The 16,219-nt window shown below is 39.9% G+C and overlaps 1 protein-coding gene across 1 annotated transcript in view; it reads left to right on the forward strand.

Annotated features, from left to right (window-relative positions):
- Positions 1–4,527: 4,527 nt before the first annotated feature.
- Positions 4,528–16,219, forward strand: part of Mrps9 (mitochondrial ribosomal protein S9) — a 53,567-nt gene continuing 41,875 nt past the window's right edge. The window contains exons 1-2 of the mRNA XM_010644891.3: positions 4,528–4,745; positions 13,892–14,071. Coding sequence (XP_010643193.1) covers positions 4,611–4,745; positions 13,892–14,071 — 315 coding nt within the window. The 5' untranslated portion in view covers positions 4,528–4,610. The remainder of the gene's footprint in view (positions 4,746–13,891; positions 14,072–16,219) is intronic.

Genomic DNA, 16,219 nt, shown 5'->3' on the forward strand with positions numbered 1-16,219 from the left:
TGCATTTTGTAAAGATGTCAAAATCTATGCAAAGAAATTGCAAATACAGTACAGGAAGAGCTGGCCCTGCACACACAGTCCCTGGACTTGGGCCTGTTTGAAGATGTTTTCAATGCACAGCAAATGGAGTGCTTGATCCACCTTTATGTTCCATGTAAATCTGTTTTATTTTGATAACTGTGCCTGGAGAAATGATGCTTGAAGCATCATAACAGGAATGACTGACAGCTCCCTGGGTGCGTTGTCAGTTTTACAGCAAACATAATTGACAGCTCCTACCTAAGTAAGGAGCAGATGTGGAGGAATTTGGTCCACCCTAGGCAGTGAAAAAAGAATCACAGAAGATACTCGTTCCATTTGTTATTTATTAAAATTCAATTAATATGGTAAAATATATGCATCTCCAAAGACTAGATTTACTTCTAGAATGAGACAGATTTTGTTCTTAAGTGGTTATAGAAGCTTGACATATAACAATTATATATGGAAATTACTTCCTAAATATTTTGCCATTTCAATGAATTTTGCATTGCTCATTTCCTTACCCCACATATACTATTTATCTACCTGGGTGTAGCCTTGATAACTAGAGATTTTTCAAGTTTTGGATTTAAATATCACCAACATATTCTGTTCTGGGCACCTGCCTGTGTGGATTAAGTTAAAAATCTGACTACATTAAAAAGAAATAAACCTAAAATTACATTTCTCAGTCTGCAAGTTGTGGTTAAACCATAGGACAAATGTTTAAATAAAAAGTTGACTACAATAAAAGATACACTGGCATTAATTCCCCTCCAAATCACCCCCTTGAGTAAAACACACTTATCCCATCATACTTGCTCCTCTAAGAAGCAGTTCTGAAAGTCCTCTTTCATAAGTATCTTTAGGAGATGAAATAAAAAAAACAAGTGAATGCTGCTGCCAAGAGCCATCCAATGGAAAGGCAGGCATTATAAACATTATAGTGTATCTTCATATACCTTTTCCAACAAATCTGGCACCGTGCAACTTCTGGCTCTTCTTCAAAGTCAAAATTGCTATGAAAGGGAAATGTTTTCAATTGATTCTGGACATAGAGGCAGCCGTGACAGCACAAAGATACTCAGGAAAGAGGCCTTCCCAAACTGCTGCAGAAAGGGGCAAGGACAGTGGGCTAAGTGTATTCAAAGAGTATTTGGAGGGGGTTTAATGATAATGCATCTTTTACTGTAATTCTTTTTTATATTTAAGCTTTCACATATTCTTAAATAACACCTTGTGTACTCAAACCAATTGAGAGCAGGGACTTGAGCAGATACTTCAATACCTATGTTCATAGAAGAATCACTCATAATACACAAAAGGAGAAAGCAGCCCAAATGTCTATCAGTGGATGAATGGATAAGCAATGCATGGTCCATGCACAGAACAGAATATTATTCAGCCTTAAAATCATTATTAAAACATAGAGGGATCCTGAGGACACTGTGCTAAGTGAAATAATGCAGCCATAAAAGAATAAATTCTGTATGATTCCACTGGCATGAGGCCCCTAAAGCTGTTGAATACAAACAGAAGGAATGGTGGTGCTCAGGGAATGGGGAAAAATAAGAAACAAGATGCACCATGTAAAGGTACAAGATCCCAATGATGAATGTAACTGTATTGTATATCTAAAATGTACCAATAAATATATATATGAATGAAAGAATGGTGGTTTCCAGAGTGCGCTCTCTCTGTCTCTGTCTCTGTCTGTCTGTCTCTCTCTCTCTCTCTCTCTCTCTCTCTCTCTCTGTGTATGTTGGAGTGAGGAGTTAGTGTGCACAGGTACAAAGTTTTACTGTCTCTGTCTCTCTCTCTCTCTCTCTCTCTCTCTTTCTCTCTCTCTCTCTCTCTGTGTATGTTGGAGTGAGGAGTTAGTGTGCACAGGTACAAAGTTTTCATGGGGAAAGATAAAAAAATTCTGGGTAATGATGAAGGTAATGTCTACAAAACAATGAAAATGCATTCAATGCTACTTAAAATGGTTAAAATGGTAAAGTTTATGTTATATATTTTCACCACTGAGATAATAATGAGGATGATAAAGATGTAGAGGAATCTGCTGGATGAACAAGGTGGGAAATGGGAAAAGAGCATTGCTGGTGGAGTAAATGTAAAAACAAATTATAAACTAAAAAGAAAGAAAAAGGAGAAAGTATCTGGAATTGTTTGGAGGGCTTTCAGCTGATCCTTGCACCCAGACACAGCAGGTCTATGCTGTGACCAAGGGCTTGCATTTCCAACAATTCCCAGGTTTATGAGTTCTCTACTAAGTCACACTTTAATGATGTAAAACATATGAATGACCTCAACTGTGATCTGGGTTCTGGCTCAGTATTTCCTTTGGTGACAGTTGAGACATGGGGGTGGGCTGCAAGCCTAGAAAGGCTCTACTGGGAACCCATTATGGGACTATGAGGGACCAATGTCCACTTCACCCAGAAAGGAAGTCAGGAGAGCAGAGCCAGCAGGAAGCACAGCACCTTTTGAGACTAAAGTCCAAGCATATCCACCTAAACTTCCACTCCATTCTATTCCTAGGCAAGTCTTTCCATCCAGCTTACACTCAAGGGGGAAAATCATGCAAATACTTTTGGGTGTTTTAAAGCCATTGCACTAGATATGTCTACGGGATTTCTCTAACAATCCATAAACCACATGGTCCCTCCCCCATGTCCTTTCTGTGATCCCCTTGCCTTCCTCCCAGGGGCAAATCTTGTGCCTACCTTTCTCTTGCTTTCCTTTATGGTTTTACTACCTTGGAAATAAACCCTTAAGTAATATCTTGCTCAGTTGTGCCTGTTTTTTAACTTTACACAGTGCAGTCACACTGTGTGCGTGCCCGTGTGCTTCCTGTCTTTTGTTCCACTGGGTGAACCTTAACCATATTCATATGTGTGTTGCGGTTCCTTTGTTGTATGGTCTTCCTTTACCCATCCTTACACCAACAGAAAGGTTTAATTTTTTTATACAAAACATATTGCCGTGAACATTCTTATACCTGTCTCCTGCATGAATTTCTGCAGGGTAACATACCTAGAAATGCAACTGATTGATTTTTGGGTGTCTTTGCCTGACCTTTAGCAGGTCTCTGATTAGTTGATTCATTTTATGAGAGCTATATTAATTTACATTCCTACCAGCAGCATCTGACATTTCCTGATACCTCTCATCTCAACACATGGTATTAATCCAATATTTTGATGCTCTTGATGTTTATAAATTGACTTTAGAACCAGAACTCAGTTGACACACAATTCTGTCAGACTGGACTTTCAGTCCCTGGGGTGACTGCTGGTTATGACATAATAGTTGCTGAGTAAAGGAGAGAAAAATAGAAGGAATCAAGGCATCATACATTTGATGAAGTACTTTTTTGATATTTTAAATGTGTATTGGCATGTTTCAATCTTTTCATCTCCAAATTATATACCCAGTGTCAACCTGTAGCACTATGTGACCCCAAACTCAAAGGCAACACAGCAAATGTAATGAGTAGTACAACTGTTGCCCCCAGAAATGGGAAATGTGCTGCATTCTAAAAGAAGAGTATAACATGGATTTAAAGCATAATAATAAAAAACTCCACAACTTTTAATGCTAATGTCAGTACAGTTTATATGATTCAACATACATTTTTTACCATATAAATTTTGTTTCTATATATTTGTTTTCCAGTTGGTTGTATTTCCACTATTTAACATTTAATTTTTTAAAAATTCTGCAATATGTAGGAACTGATATTTAAAGGTGCCCATTTTCGTGAGCTATAGTCTTGGTTCCCAAATGCTAGTTCATGGACCTCTGCCATTTCTGATAAAATTTTCACTCGTTTAAAGCATAACAACAATGAAGACAACTGGGTGAGCCTCTCATATAACTATATGATATTTATTTTGAAATTATGCTATTTCTACTTTTTCATGTTAAAATGTTTTGTAAGATGATGATATACACGGCATATGTTTGCTCAATCACTTTGCACGATCTGATTTTTTGTGTGTGTGTTTTACTTTACTGTTTCTTCGGGTTTGGAAGCCCTTCAAGAGTGGATTATTGGACGTGATTTGGTAGGAAGCAGCATGGCTCTGGGCAGTTCTGATCCCCATCCTGGAGTGACACCGTGTGACAGTGAGTGCCAGGTGTCGGAGCCGGTCTGGACCTGGGCCCAAGCAGCTTGGGCATTCAGAGGAAGGGCAATCCCAGTGTGGGAGGGCTGGTGCGCAGCCATCGCGGCCCTGGGACCACCGGAGGCGAGCCAGGACTACGAGGGAAGAGCTGGTTAGAGAGCCGTGTGGACCAGAGAGCCGAGTGAACCTGAGAGCCCAGGAGACCCGAGGTAGGAATACAGTTCAGTGGAGCAAGGCGAGCGTTGATGCACAGGTCTCTGGCACCGATGACCCCGCCCAAGGGTGGAGCCAAGTGCTCCCTGTAGCCAATCATCGGGGAGATCCCCCCCCCCGCCGCCGCGGCATTCAACCCCCCCCCCGATCTTCCCGACAGCCTCCGGGGCAAGGCGCGCCTCTGCGCCTGTGCAGAGTCGGCCCCGCCCCCCCTTCACCCTACCCTGCCGGGTCTTGGCCAACATGGCGGCGCCCTGTGTTTCCTGTAGTAGTGCGCTTTCCTGCAGGTTCTTCCTCGGGGGTAAGGTCATCCTCGCCCGGAGCCAAGGGCCCTGGAAATCTTTGGCGGCCGGCCTGCAGGCAGATACCAGACCCCAGGTAAGGTCTGGGTGAACTGGAAACCGTTGTCGTTTGTCCTCAGTTGGGGACCCGAGGTCCTAGGTGAGTCTGAGCTTGGGTGTTAAGGTGGGCATCCGAGCAGCCGCTCCTCTGCAGCCTGGTTTTGCAGAGTGGGTGAGGCCGAGCGACCCCTCCCAACTGTGTGCTTGGTTGCGTGGGTGTAGGGTGGGGTCTGGGGCTGGAGGAGAACCAGACCCCTGTGGGGCCGAACGACTTGATGAGAGAATGATGTTATTTAACCGGGCATGTTTTGCCTACTACACATAGTATACTGATCACTGAAACGAGTTTCTGCAAGAGAGTTGATTTACAAAGGCAGCCAAACTTGTGAACATAGGAGAGCAAGTCTCAAATCTGCCTTCCTGAGGATAGAATTTAGGGATGCTCCTGTATAAAAAACAAACAAACAAACAAACAAAAAAAAGGGGTGGTTCGAGGCATGGAGAAAGACTACTAGAAGTACAGAAAAGAGAAGTAATGGATGGTTGACACCTAGTCAACTCCATGGCTTTTAATGGATCCATATTCAGGACCCATGGCAGTGTTAGCTTGCTCCAATGGAATTTTGGCCTTCTTTCATCAAAAGCTAGGTCATCACACGTTTGCACAGGCCCAAGAGAAGTGTGGGTGGTTTCAGCTGATATGAGTGACCTCCAGCGTCCTGAAAACAGTTTAGGCAACAGTCACCACCGTCATCCAGGTGGCAGAGGAGTTGCTTATAACAAACTAATGTGAGTACATTATTTTTACATTAGTTTACATTAGTGAGTATGTACGTGACTTCTACAGTTGGTGAGAAAAGTAAGTGAAGCCAGAGGGTTCTTTCAGGTTTCCTTGGTGACAAGTGGAACTAGAAAGTTTGGCAGGAGTCAGAGTAGGATCTGCTTTGCTATGCGAAGGTACTTCAATTTTTTTACCTGTCATAAATGAAAATAGTGTTCCACTATGAGTACTTGACAATTCCTTTTCTTGGAGTTCTACAAAAGTTACCCATAAGTTCTTTAGTATAACTAATATAAAAGTGCTAATCCAGCTTTTTATATATTTCTGATTTTTATAATATGAAAAAGCAGTAGACCAGTTTTGAAAAATATCACTACAAAATATTTGTAGGATAGCTTCTTAATTTTTAGTTTCTCAGCAAGCACTTTCTGAATGCCTCCTCTTTCCAGTTTTACTTAACCAATATGCCTTTGTTGATTTGGACCATATATATGCCAGAGAAGAATGATAGGAGACATATTTTGGTTTCATTGTAAGCACATTCCTGTCTCTACCTAAAGTATCTTTGCTTTTCATCGCATGGACTCTTGGAGGTTAGAACATCTTATATGAATCATAGCCTCCCTTTGGTTTACCATAATGCCTTGACATTTTTTTTTTAAAAATGGCTAAAAAATGCTTTGAAAAAATTAAGTTACATTTTCGTTAAGTACTTTATACAGGTCTATAAATACTTATGATCCCTCCCAGGTAATTTGTGTGTGTGTTTTCTTAGTTTATTAACAATGAAAATGAAAACTAGGCGGATAAGTTGATTCTTTTGAGAGCTTATCCTGTTCTTACAAGAATAGAGTCTAGTGTTCCTCCTTGCTTTAATTATGAAAATACCTCTATATTAAAATCTATGTTTTCCTTATGGAGTGATTATAATTTCTCATTTAAAGAAAGCCTGATGCCACCAAAATCTCCACCTCTCTTTTCCTTATAGAACAAAATAAACTTTTTTGTATTTTGCTTCATTATTGTAATTAGGATGGTGACTGTATTATTTATTGATGCATAATAAATAACCCAAAAATGTAGCAGCTTAAAACAGCAGACACTGTTATCCTTCAGTTTCTGGAGGTCAGAGCTTGAGGCCTGCTTTGTCAGATCCTCTTGCCCAAGGTCTCCTATAGCAGCAGTCTGGTATTGGCCCACCTGGGAGGAATCCACTTCCATGCCGTCTCTGTTGTGACCCTTAGCAGGATTTAGATCTTTGCAGGCTGTTGGCCCCAGTTTTTTGCTAGCATTTGGCCAGCATCCTCCCTGTATTCTGGACATCAAACCCTTCTCTAGAGAACCTCACCACATCTGCCTTCTATCATTTTGATCAAGAGAAGGTAAAAAAGAGGGAGGACAGTGTTTTCTGGAACCTAATTTCAGAAGTACCATCTATCTTTTTAATTGTGATCTGCTTGTTAGAATCAAGTCACTAGGTTCAGCCTACACTTAGGAGGAAGGGGTCACTCACACAAGAGCATCAGTCCCAGGTGGAAGAACTACAGGAAGACCTCTCAGAGCTGTGGACAAGAGTGGAAAACCCTCATGTATTTCTTGTGCTGTTTTTTTAAGTGTCTGATGTTGTGAAGTTGCTCTGTAAACTTCTTGGGGATAAGAGTAGCATAGCCCATGAACCAGGCGTGGTGGCACACACCTGTAATCCCAGCACTTAGGAGGCTGAGGCAAGAGGATCACTGTGAGTTCGAGACCAACCTGGGCTACATGGTGAGTTCCAGGTCAGTCTCAACTACATAGTGAGACCCTGTCTCAAAAAAACCAATAAATGAATGAATGAATGAATGAAAAGTATAGCCCATAGCCTTTGTATCCCCACCAGTATGCCTACTGCAGCACAGTGTCTGCAAGGAGCTCAGCTCACTGTCTCATAAACCTTTGGGCCTGGTACACGGTACATGCATGAACCCTCAGCAATCAGAGGTAGAATCAGGAAGATGGCGTGAGTTTGTAAGCCCAGGAATTCCAGGGCAGCCTGGGCAATAGAACAAGACCCTCTCTCAAACCCCCTCAAACCCAAAATACTTATAGAGAATTCCTGTGTGTATGTGTATATGTGTGTCCCCATATGTGTACATGTTACACCTGCTTTATTATTCTTTTTGCCAAATAGGATCAGTGATTCATTATGGCAGTCCTCATTTTAACACCACTCAATTCTGCTTTATTAAAAACAAGTACACAGCCTAGCCCATAGAACTTGCTCAAATTTGTTAAACTTATAAAATAATTTAATTTTTAGAACTTTATTATGAAAAACATCATATACAAAAATAGAATATAATGACTTGTCAGCGAGTGGCAACAATTATTGCTTTGTCAGTCCTGTTTCCTCTCTCTATACTTTCATCGAGTCAATCATTGTAAATTCAAGACATTTATATTTTACTTGTACTTGTATATATGTCTCCAACAGATACCTTGTTTAAAAACAGCTTCCATGCCACTACTGTATCTAACAGAATGAACAATAATTTCATATCATCTATTACCCATTCCCAATTCAAATTTCCATGATTGTCCCAACAATAACTTTTTATAGTTGGCTCAGTTCAATCACCTAGTCAACTCCATATTCAAGACCCATGGCAGTGTTAGCTTGCTCCAAAGGTGGAATTTTAGCCTTCTTTCATCAAAAGCTAGGTTATCAGAGATTTGCACAGACTCAAGAGAAGTGTAGGTGATTTCAGCTGATATGAGTGACCTCCAGAGTCCTGAAAACAGTTTAGGCAACTGTCACCACTGTCATCCAGGTGGCAGAGGAGTTGCCTATAGCAAACTAATGTGAGTACATTGCTCGGGTACGTGACCTCTACAGTTGATAAGTGTATTAAGTCTTAATTTCTAAGTTTTCAAATGACTGAACAGGCTAACTTTTCAGCAGTGTATTGAATTTCCTAGTTTGTTTAACCTAGCATCCATTTTGCCTCGTAACAGCACCCCAGTTTCCCCTGGAGGAATTTGTTCTTTTCCATTTAATGTTCCACCAGAACTATAATCTGGCACCTCATCCAGATAATCCCACTAGACTCTCCCTCCTTGAGATCTGGAGACTGGGGACAACATGGTTGGAGCCAGTTTCACCTGAACAGCCTTTCTGGCTACATTGTGCCTGCTTGGGTCAGTGGGCTTCTGGCTCTTCAGCTGCCAGAGTCTGTGAACCTGGCCTGCTTTCAAGTTTCTTCCTGTGGGGTCCTAACAGCAGCCTTCTTAAGGACAGAGGTAAATTGAAGCAGTTTCTTTGGCTTGCACAGATGGGCCTCTAACTGGCTAAGTGTAAGTCTGCTCGGAAAGGTCACTATAATCATGCTCTCAAGTCCCTTTGTTGCTTCTTCTATGCACATTTTCTCTAATCTGACTTCAATCTTTACCTTTTTAAAAATTCCTCATAGTAATTTTCCTTCCTTTTCTATTCAGATTAGCAGCATATTCTTTGTTTCATTTTTATATAATTAAACCAAAAGAAATTCCTTAATACCCTGGTAATACCATTAAAGTAGAGTTAATGCTGGCAGGTGGCCATTTGGGACAGCACTACTGGCAGGATGTGTTGGCTTTTTTGGCAGTCTGCTTGTGTGAAATCATAGTTGTGTGACCCACTGGTTGTCTTCAGAAGGAAACTGTCAGGTTGTATCTGTACTGTTCCATAAACACAGAGTCTGGTGAGAATTCGCTCCACATGGTTTTTTGATTGGAAATGAAACCTGTAGAAAATTTTGTGGAGAATTGTTCTTAACACTGGCAGAGAAATTCTCTCCAGGAAGTCTTTGCATTTTTGGCTAAAGATCTGTTCTTTGTATACGCCTAGCCTCATGTTACATAATGAATTGTACTAGCAACACGATGGACTTATTGGAATGTAAATATTTTTCTATGAGGTCCTTGCTGGAATAAGTTAGAGCTTTGACAAATATATTCAATAGCCTGCTATAATGCTGTGATAACTTTGCAGATGTAATAAAGACTGAATTTTCAGGATGTCATATTCTTGAACATTGTGTAGATAAGTCTTTGAAAAGATCCTAAATAACTCTTCTGATAAATAGCAAATTAGGGTCATGTTTTTAAGCCCTTTCTAAATGAACAACAATAAAACTTTTATAAATATATTTAGGCTTCACTTAAGTTAAAACTAGGAAAACTGCCCTCTTGGGTCACAAAACCTAGAGAATGTGAATAGATGTGACATTTTACAATTAAAAAAAATCTTGGGAGTCTTGAGAAAATATTAAAATGTTATAGGAGCCAAAGATGAAAAGGAATATTGTGGAAAAGGTAGATGAAGAAAATTACTCAACAAAATGGAAGGTTACATTAGGCCCCCTTTATCCACGGTTTTGAGTCCTCTAGTTTCATTTGTCTGTTGCCAACTGCATTCTGAACAGACCCCATCTACAGTTTTTACTGCAGCATGTGATTGTAATTGTTCTGTTTTATTATTGTTGTTATTAATTGCTTCAACACCTAATGTATAAAATAAACATCATAGTTATATACAATGGGAGAGATACCTGTGGCTTCAGGCAGGCATCCGCCAGGGATCTTGAAAAGTCTCCGTAGATGGAGGGGGCTACTGTGTTTTACCACAGCTATTCTCTCTGGTGCAGACATTCTTCAAGCTTTGGGATAGGATAAAACAAAAAGATCAGATTAAAAGATTGATGAGGCTTGAGTTTTGAAGATACAGAAAGTTGAAAATTCACAGTGACTGCAGTAAGAGGAATAGACATTCTGGAAAGGGGAAAACCATGGAGTAAAGCCATAAAAACTGTACAGGTGCAGAAACAAGAGACAGGAAGTTAGACCAATGCAGAAGGAGTACAGAGAGTGGCTCACTGCTAGTGAGTTGGTGAGAATCCAGTGGATGTGGTTTTATTTCCAGAGTTTGTAAAACTACATTTAAACATTTTATTCTGAAGCATCCTAGTAAAATAAGAACAAGCTGTATACTGCCCAAATTGCAATTGACAAACTTTTAAAAAATTCCACATACCAAAAGAAAGATAACTGGAAGCATTAAAAATGTAAAGATAAGATTAATAAGACATTATGGCTATTAAAACCCACATAAGTTTTTGTCCATTGAAAATTCAAACTGTGTCAAAAGAAAAAAAAAACTGATCATTAGTTGTGATTTGTCAGCCTGATTTGAGTAAGAGCTGCCTGGCAGATGATTGACACTTAGGTCACACACTGAGGCGGGAAGACCGGCGGGTGAACTAACAAAGGAAAGAAGGAGGGGCTTTTCTTTGAAAGGGCTCTGATATTTGCCTTTGCCTTTGGGCACTGGTCTCCAGTTCCTTCCTGAAGCAAAGTTGCACCAGATTGCAGTGAGCTCCAGATCTTTGACCTTCAACTGGATCTTGTGGCTCTCCAGATCACAGACTATTGGTCTGCATTCCTCCATCCCTGACCCTGCAGGCGGCCCTTGTGAGCCTACCTCATAAATCGCCAAAATGTCATAAGATTTAAATGAGAAGCATGATATTCCAGGGAGATTTAATTAGGTGGTTGAAAGGGTTACAATATTTCAGTGTACAGTGTTTCAACAGAACTGAATTTGTGATTAAAAAGTATTTCAGGGGAGTGGGAAACTTTGTAATGCTGAAGGATACAATCTGCCATAAGATGTATCTTCTGGAACAAAAAAACGGTATCACATGTACCACTGTAACTTATGAAGGAAATCTGTAGGAAAAGAAAAGATCATTGACAAAATACTAGATAGTGTATGGGTGTCTTTCCTAGTGTTCTCCTAGCTCACTTCTAATATGAATGCATATTTAAATTTTTTCATAGTCTTTTCTTTCAGCCTTTCTTTTTATACTTTACACAGCTCATCATTGCCCTTTGAACCTGAAGTACGCAGTTCATCAAACTGAGCACTTAGCCTCTGAGCAGACCAGCTCACCTTCTACTTCCCAAAGAAACTATGCAATAACTTTACCTTTCTGCCTGCCCCCCTTTCTTGTAAGTTACTTTGTTTCTTTACGTAGCAGAGAGCCCCTTCTCTAACACTGGTTAGTACCTGGTGTGGCATCATGTCCACGAGATCTTTGATAGACAGGTAGCTCTCCTCAGGCCTCAGTGCACACATTATCTGACATCTCACCCAGCATTCTCAAAGTTGAACTCACTTCTTGCCTCTGGATCTTGCTTCTTCTCCAGAATTCCTTCAGAGAACGGAGCCACACACACTGGGGAGCTCATTTCTTCTCCTTAGGACAGTATGGTGATGGTGACCTAGAAGAATACATTCAGAATTTTGCTTGAATTTAGACTCACTTGTATTAAGAATGGGAAGAAACATCCTGTCCCATGACTTACAAAACCAGCAGTATAATCCTGGCACAGAGCACTTGGGAGAATTGCTTCTCCATGTGACTGTTGCTTTTCAGCCCAACTTCATTCCTTTGCCTTATCTCTGAGACAAAAAGGCACTTGCTGTTCATTTTGAATATAGGAAGCAGCCTCCTTTTTTGTTCAAAGCAAACATGGAAACATATAAAACAAAAACAAGTCTTGTGAAAGGTCACAAACTACTAGGGTGGGGAGTTATTACATGTGGCACTTGGCTATGGGCAGGGTATAAAATGAGCTGCTGCCTCTATAAAGGAGCAGAGCAGGTTGCCCTAACCACAGGGGTGACCCCAGGACTCATCTTGGCTGTGGGAAACCAGAGACAGCACCAAAGTGTGTACTCTATTTTCCTAGTGCAACATGCCTGTGCTAAAGTTCAGTCTGTGACTAGACCCAAGAAGAGATGGGCAACAGTAACTGCTAGGCAGATGGAACAGGTATAACATTACACAGTAGTGAAAGTAGGAGAATGTGGCCTGTCTGCCCTCAGAATGTCTCATGTACTGCATTTAGCCTGAGCTACAGGTAACTGGACCAGAGAATAAACCTCCTCTGTGGGGGCTGCTGCAGATCCTGTGTTTTGACTCATCCATGGCAACACTGTGTCTTCACAAAGCACTGTAAGAAAATATAAACTTTACTAACAACATGTAATAAGGAGAAACTCTTATATACTTGCCAGTGGAGAAATAAACCGTAAAGTTTTATGGTTTTTTTTTTTTTAAGGGTCTCTCTAAGTCCCTGAGTGGCTTAGGCTGTGCTTCAAAGTGTGATCCTCTTGCCTCAGCTTCTGGGACTGCTGGAGGTGCACACCACCACGCCTGGCTTCATTGAATTTGTACTTGCCCTTTGTTACCTATTAAAGACTTAGAAGAAACTTTTTTCACTATGTTAATTTGGATTTTAATTATAATCTTTACCATTAATTGGACATTTTAATATTTGTCCTGTATTTTTAAAATCATATCTACTATTGTAACTATAGTGATGAATTACTGCAGAGGATATCAAGAGGGGAGAGGAAAGTTGTGGGAGGAATGGGCTGATGGATGGGGTGTATGTGTATGATTTTTATGTTTGGAAAGAGAAGTTAGGAGATTACTAAGATTGCAGTGTTAAAATTTGAATATTGCTTCCAGGGTGTTTAGAATTGTCAGGGCAGAATAAGATCATAAGAAAAGCCAGTCCAGATCTGTTCTAGTTAAATCCAGCTACTGAATGCAGCAGAGTATCATTTAAACCATTTTCTTTAACACCTTTATCGAAAGTGAAATATTAATGCTATAGAAGGAAATTCCTAGTGTCACAGCAAAAATGACTATAGCACTAAGTGTGATAAGTGTGATATAATTACTGATGTTTTTAAAAAAGATACAGCTTTTATTTCCAGTTAGCATATTGAATCAAATTAATAAGAATTCGTCATAGCAGTTAGTGAAGCAGTGTCATTATTATATCAGTTTCTTCACCATGTCCAAGAACCAAGGCATAAAGCCCCATTCTGAGGCAGCCTACTGGAAGACAATGGGCAGAATTTTTCCTTCCCAAGCAGGCTGAGTGCCCAAGGTCTAGAGTCATTGCCAGAGTACCTGCCTGTTATTCCCAGGTGTTCTGCTCACCTCTGGGTATGTTTGCCTCTTCCTGAGGGAGGTGCTTTTTACTCTGCTTCATATGGTAAATGTTACAGCTTGCTGCCCTTGGCAAACCAGGGCCCGGTGTGGATGCTAGAGCAGACAAGGTTCTGTCATGTTCTTCTTGGGTAGTTTTTACAGTGGTGTTGCTGTGCTACCATAATAGGTTAACCTAGTTGGTAAGCAAGCTTTTGAGCAGGGAGCAGTTTCTGAATTTCAGTTCTGACCCCCTATCCACTGAGTACCATAATGAAAAAGATATCTATGTGAATATCCTGTTTTACTTAGCGACAGTGGCCCATTAGAGTACTGTTCAATTTCAAATTTTTCCTTTCCTTTTATATTTTCTGTTAGATATCAAGGCTAATACATACCACAATTGTAACAACAAAGAAGAATGTTCCTGCCTCCAGACAGGAGACATACACAGAGGATTTTATTAAAAAGCAGATTGAAGAATTTAATATAGGAAAGAGACATTTAGCCAACATGATGGGGGAGGACCCCGAAACTTTCACCCAAGAGGATGTTGACGTAAGTATGATTAACTCTGCTGGAAAGCAATTGCTGGTAGTTTTAGATACTGAACGCACTTTTCTTCAGCTTAAACCCCTTAGCTCTGTGTAAATTTTAATCAAACTGTCAGAATAAGGAGAAATGCCACTGTATATTGCAAGTTGGAACTATGATTTCTAAGAGCAATGCCATTCTACATTTGAAGCATTACAAAATTGGGTGAGTTTTGGGTTTTAGTCAGAGATGGATCCTTTTCTTGATTCAGGCTCATATGAGTCCCTTTGTGGGTTCATACGCCACTTAGAAACATTCATCTTGTTGTGTAGTCCTCCATTGAGCTCCCTTACAAAAGGCTAAAACAGATGGTAATGGGAACAGAGTCAAGTTTACAGGAAATCCCACAGGAACCTGAGACTCAGAATTTTTACCTACTTAAATAAGAATATGACTTTTCAGAATGAGGGCATGTCTAAGCCATGGGAGAGTCAGAATTCTATTCTTGGTCCTCTCTTGAATTATTTTGTTCTCCTGATATGAGTAACAGTGGTCAGTAATACTTCTTTGCTACACATAGAGAATGCAGCAGAAGAATTTAAATTTAACCACTTTGAAGCTTGCTCTGATTTTTAAAAAGCACTTATCATTCCGTGATGTTTTATGTTTACTGAAGAATAGTAAGTATCTTCATGTAGATTTAACATCTTTATATGATTTCAAGTACATTAAAAATTCAATTCCCATCTTTTTGTGCACCATTCCTGTTTGTAAATAGTACTGAGGTGTCTCATGGGACCCCAGACCATTGTTTTTGACTCAGTTTGGATTTTTTTATTGCCCCCTGAATCTAGGTGATTTTGAGTTATGGACTTCATAGCTGCTGTCCTCATTTTTAATCTCAATTTGGACAGGATTGAGAAAACTGTATTTTAATAGTGCTCTAGTTTTATCCTAAATAATGTGGGTTTTGCTCCATGTTTGAAAAAAGGACACTGAGCATTGTGTTTAAATATGTAAGTGTACCAAGTGGAGAAGCTCTAAGACTTTAAACTTTGAAGGTAGTGTTTTTCATGTCTGCCTCATCTCACTGGTCTAGGCACCTGCAGCACCTGGCATGTATCACATAATTTTTAGCTAAGCTAGCTTCGTATTAAAAACTTGTGATATTTTCCCCCCAAGGAGAATTAAAGAACAAAAAAGTAGCCAGTATCTACATACTCAAAAAATACATTATTTTAAAAATTGAAGAAAAGGTCAAAAATGCAAAAAGGTTTTCTCCTTCCCCATTTTATCTTATGTGCCCTTTAAAATACAGAATAGTGAGCATTTTCGCAGTCACACTACAGATTTTTCTTTTCTAAATGCAACATAATCTGCTTCCCTAAATCTTGTCTCCTGCAACAACTTCTTTTGCTGTTTGCTTCCCCACTTTGGTAGCTTCTTTGTTCAAATATAATGCACCCAACATTTAAAATACACAATTTATTGGCTTTTAATCTATTAATAGGCTGGGTAGCCTAGAGCAGAGTTTAATTTTAGAACATTTTTATCAATTCTAAATGAAACTTTGTACCCTTTAGCATTCACTGTCCACTCCCCCTCACTCCAACTCTAGGCTTCCACTTTTATTTTGTATTTTTACACATGTGCCTGTCTACATTTGCCTAAAATCTGGTTAGGGTTAGAATTGGAGCTACATACAATATGTGGCCTTTTGTGACACACTTCTTTCACTTGGCATATTTTCAGGGTTTATCCCCATTGTGTTACGTATCAGTACTGCATCATCTCCCCTACACACACTAAAGATTGAACCCAGGGCTTTCACACTGAGCTACAGCTCCAGCCCCAACCTCTGCTTTTTTGTTGGTGGTTTTGTTTACCATTTTTTATTTTTTGAGGCAGAGTTTTGCTAAGTTGCCTATGTTGGGCTCACACATGGAATCCTCTTGCCTCAGCTTCCCAGAGTGCTGAGGATAAGTGTGCACCTGGCTTCATTCCTTTTTTTTTTACAAAGTAATTCTTTGTTGTATGGATAAACAACATATCTTGAATTCGATAATGAGTTGATGGGCATTTGGATGACTTCTGTTCATGGTTCCTGTGACTAATGCTGCTGTGAACATGCCTGTTGTGGACATAAACTTTCATGCTGGCCATTTTCACTTC

The sequence above is a fragment of the Fukomys damarensis genome, unplaced genomic scaffold (genome assembly GCF_012274545.1).
Source record: "Fukomys damarensis isolate Sample0158 unplaced genomic scaffold, DMR_v1.0_HiC HiC_scaffold_9, whole genome shotgun sequence".
Taxonomy (NCBI): Eukaryota; Metazoa; Chordata; class Mammalia; order Rodentia; family Bathyergidae; genus Fukomys; species Fukomys damarensis.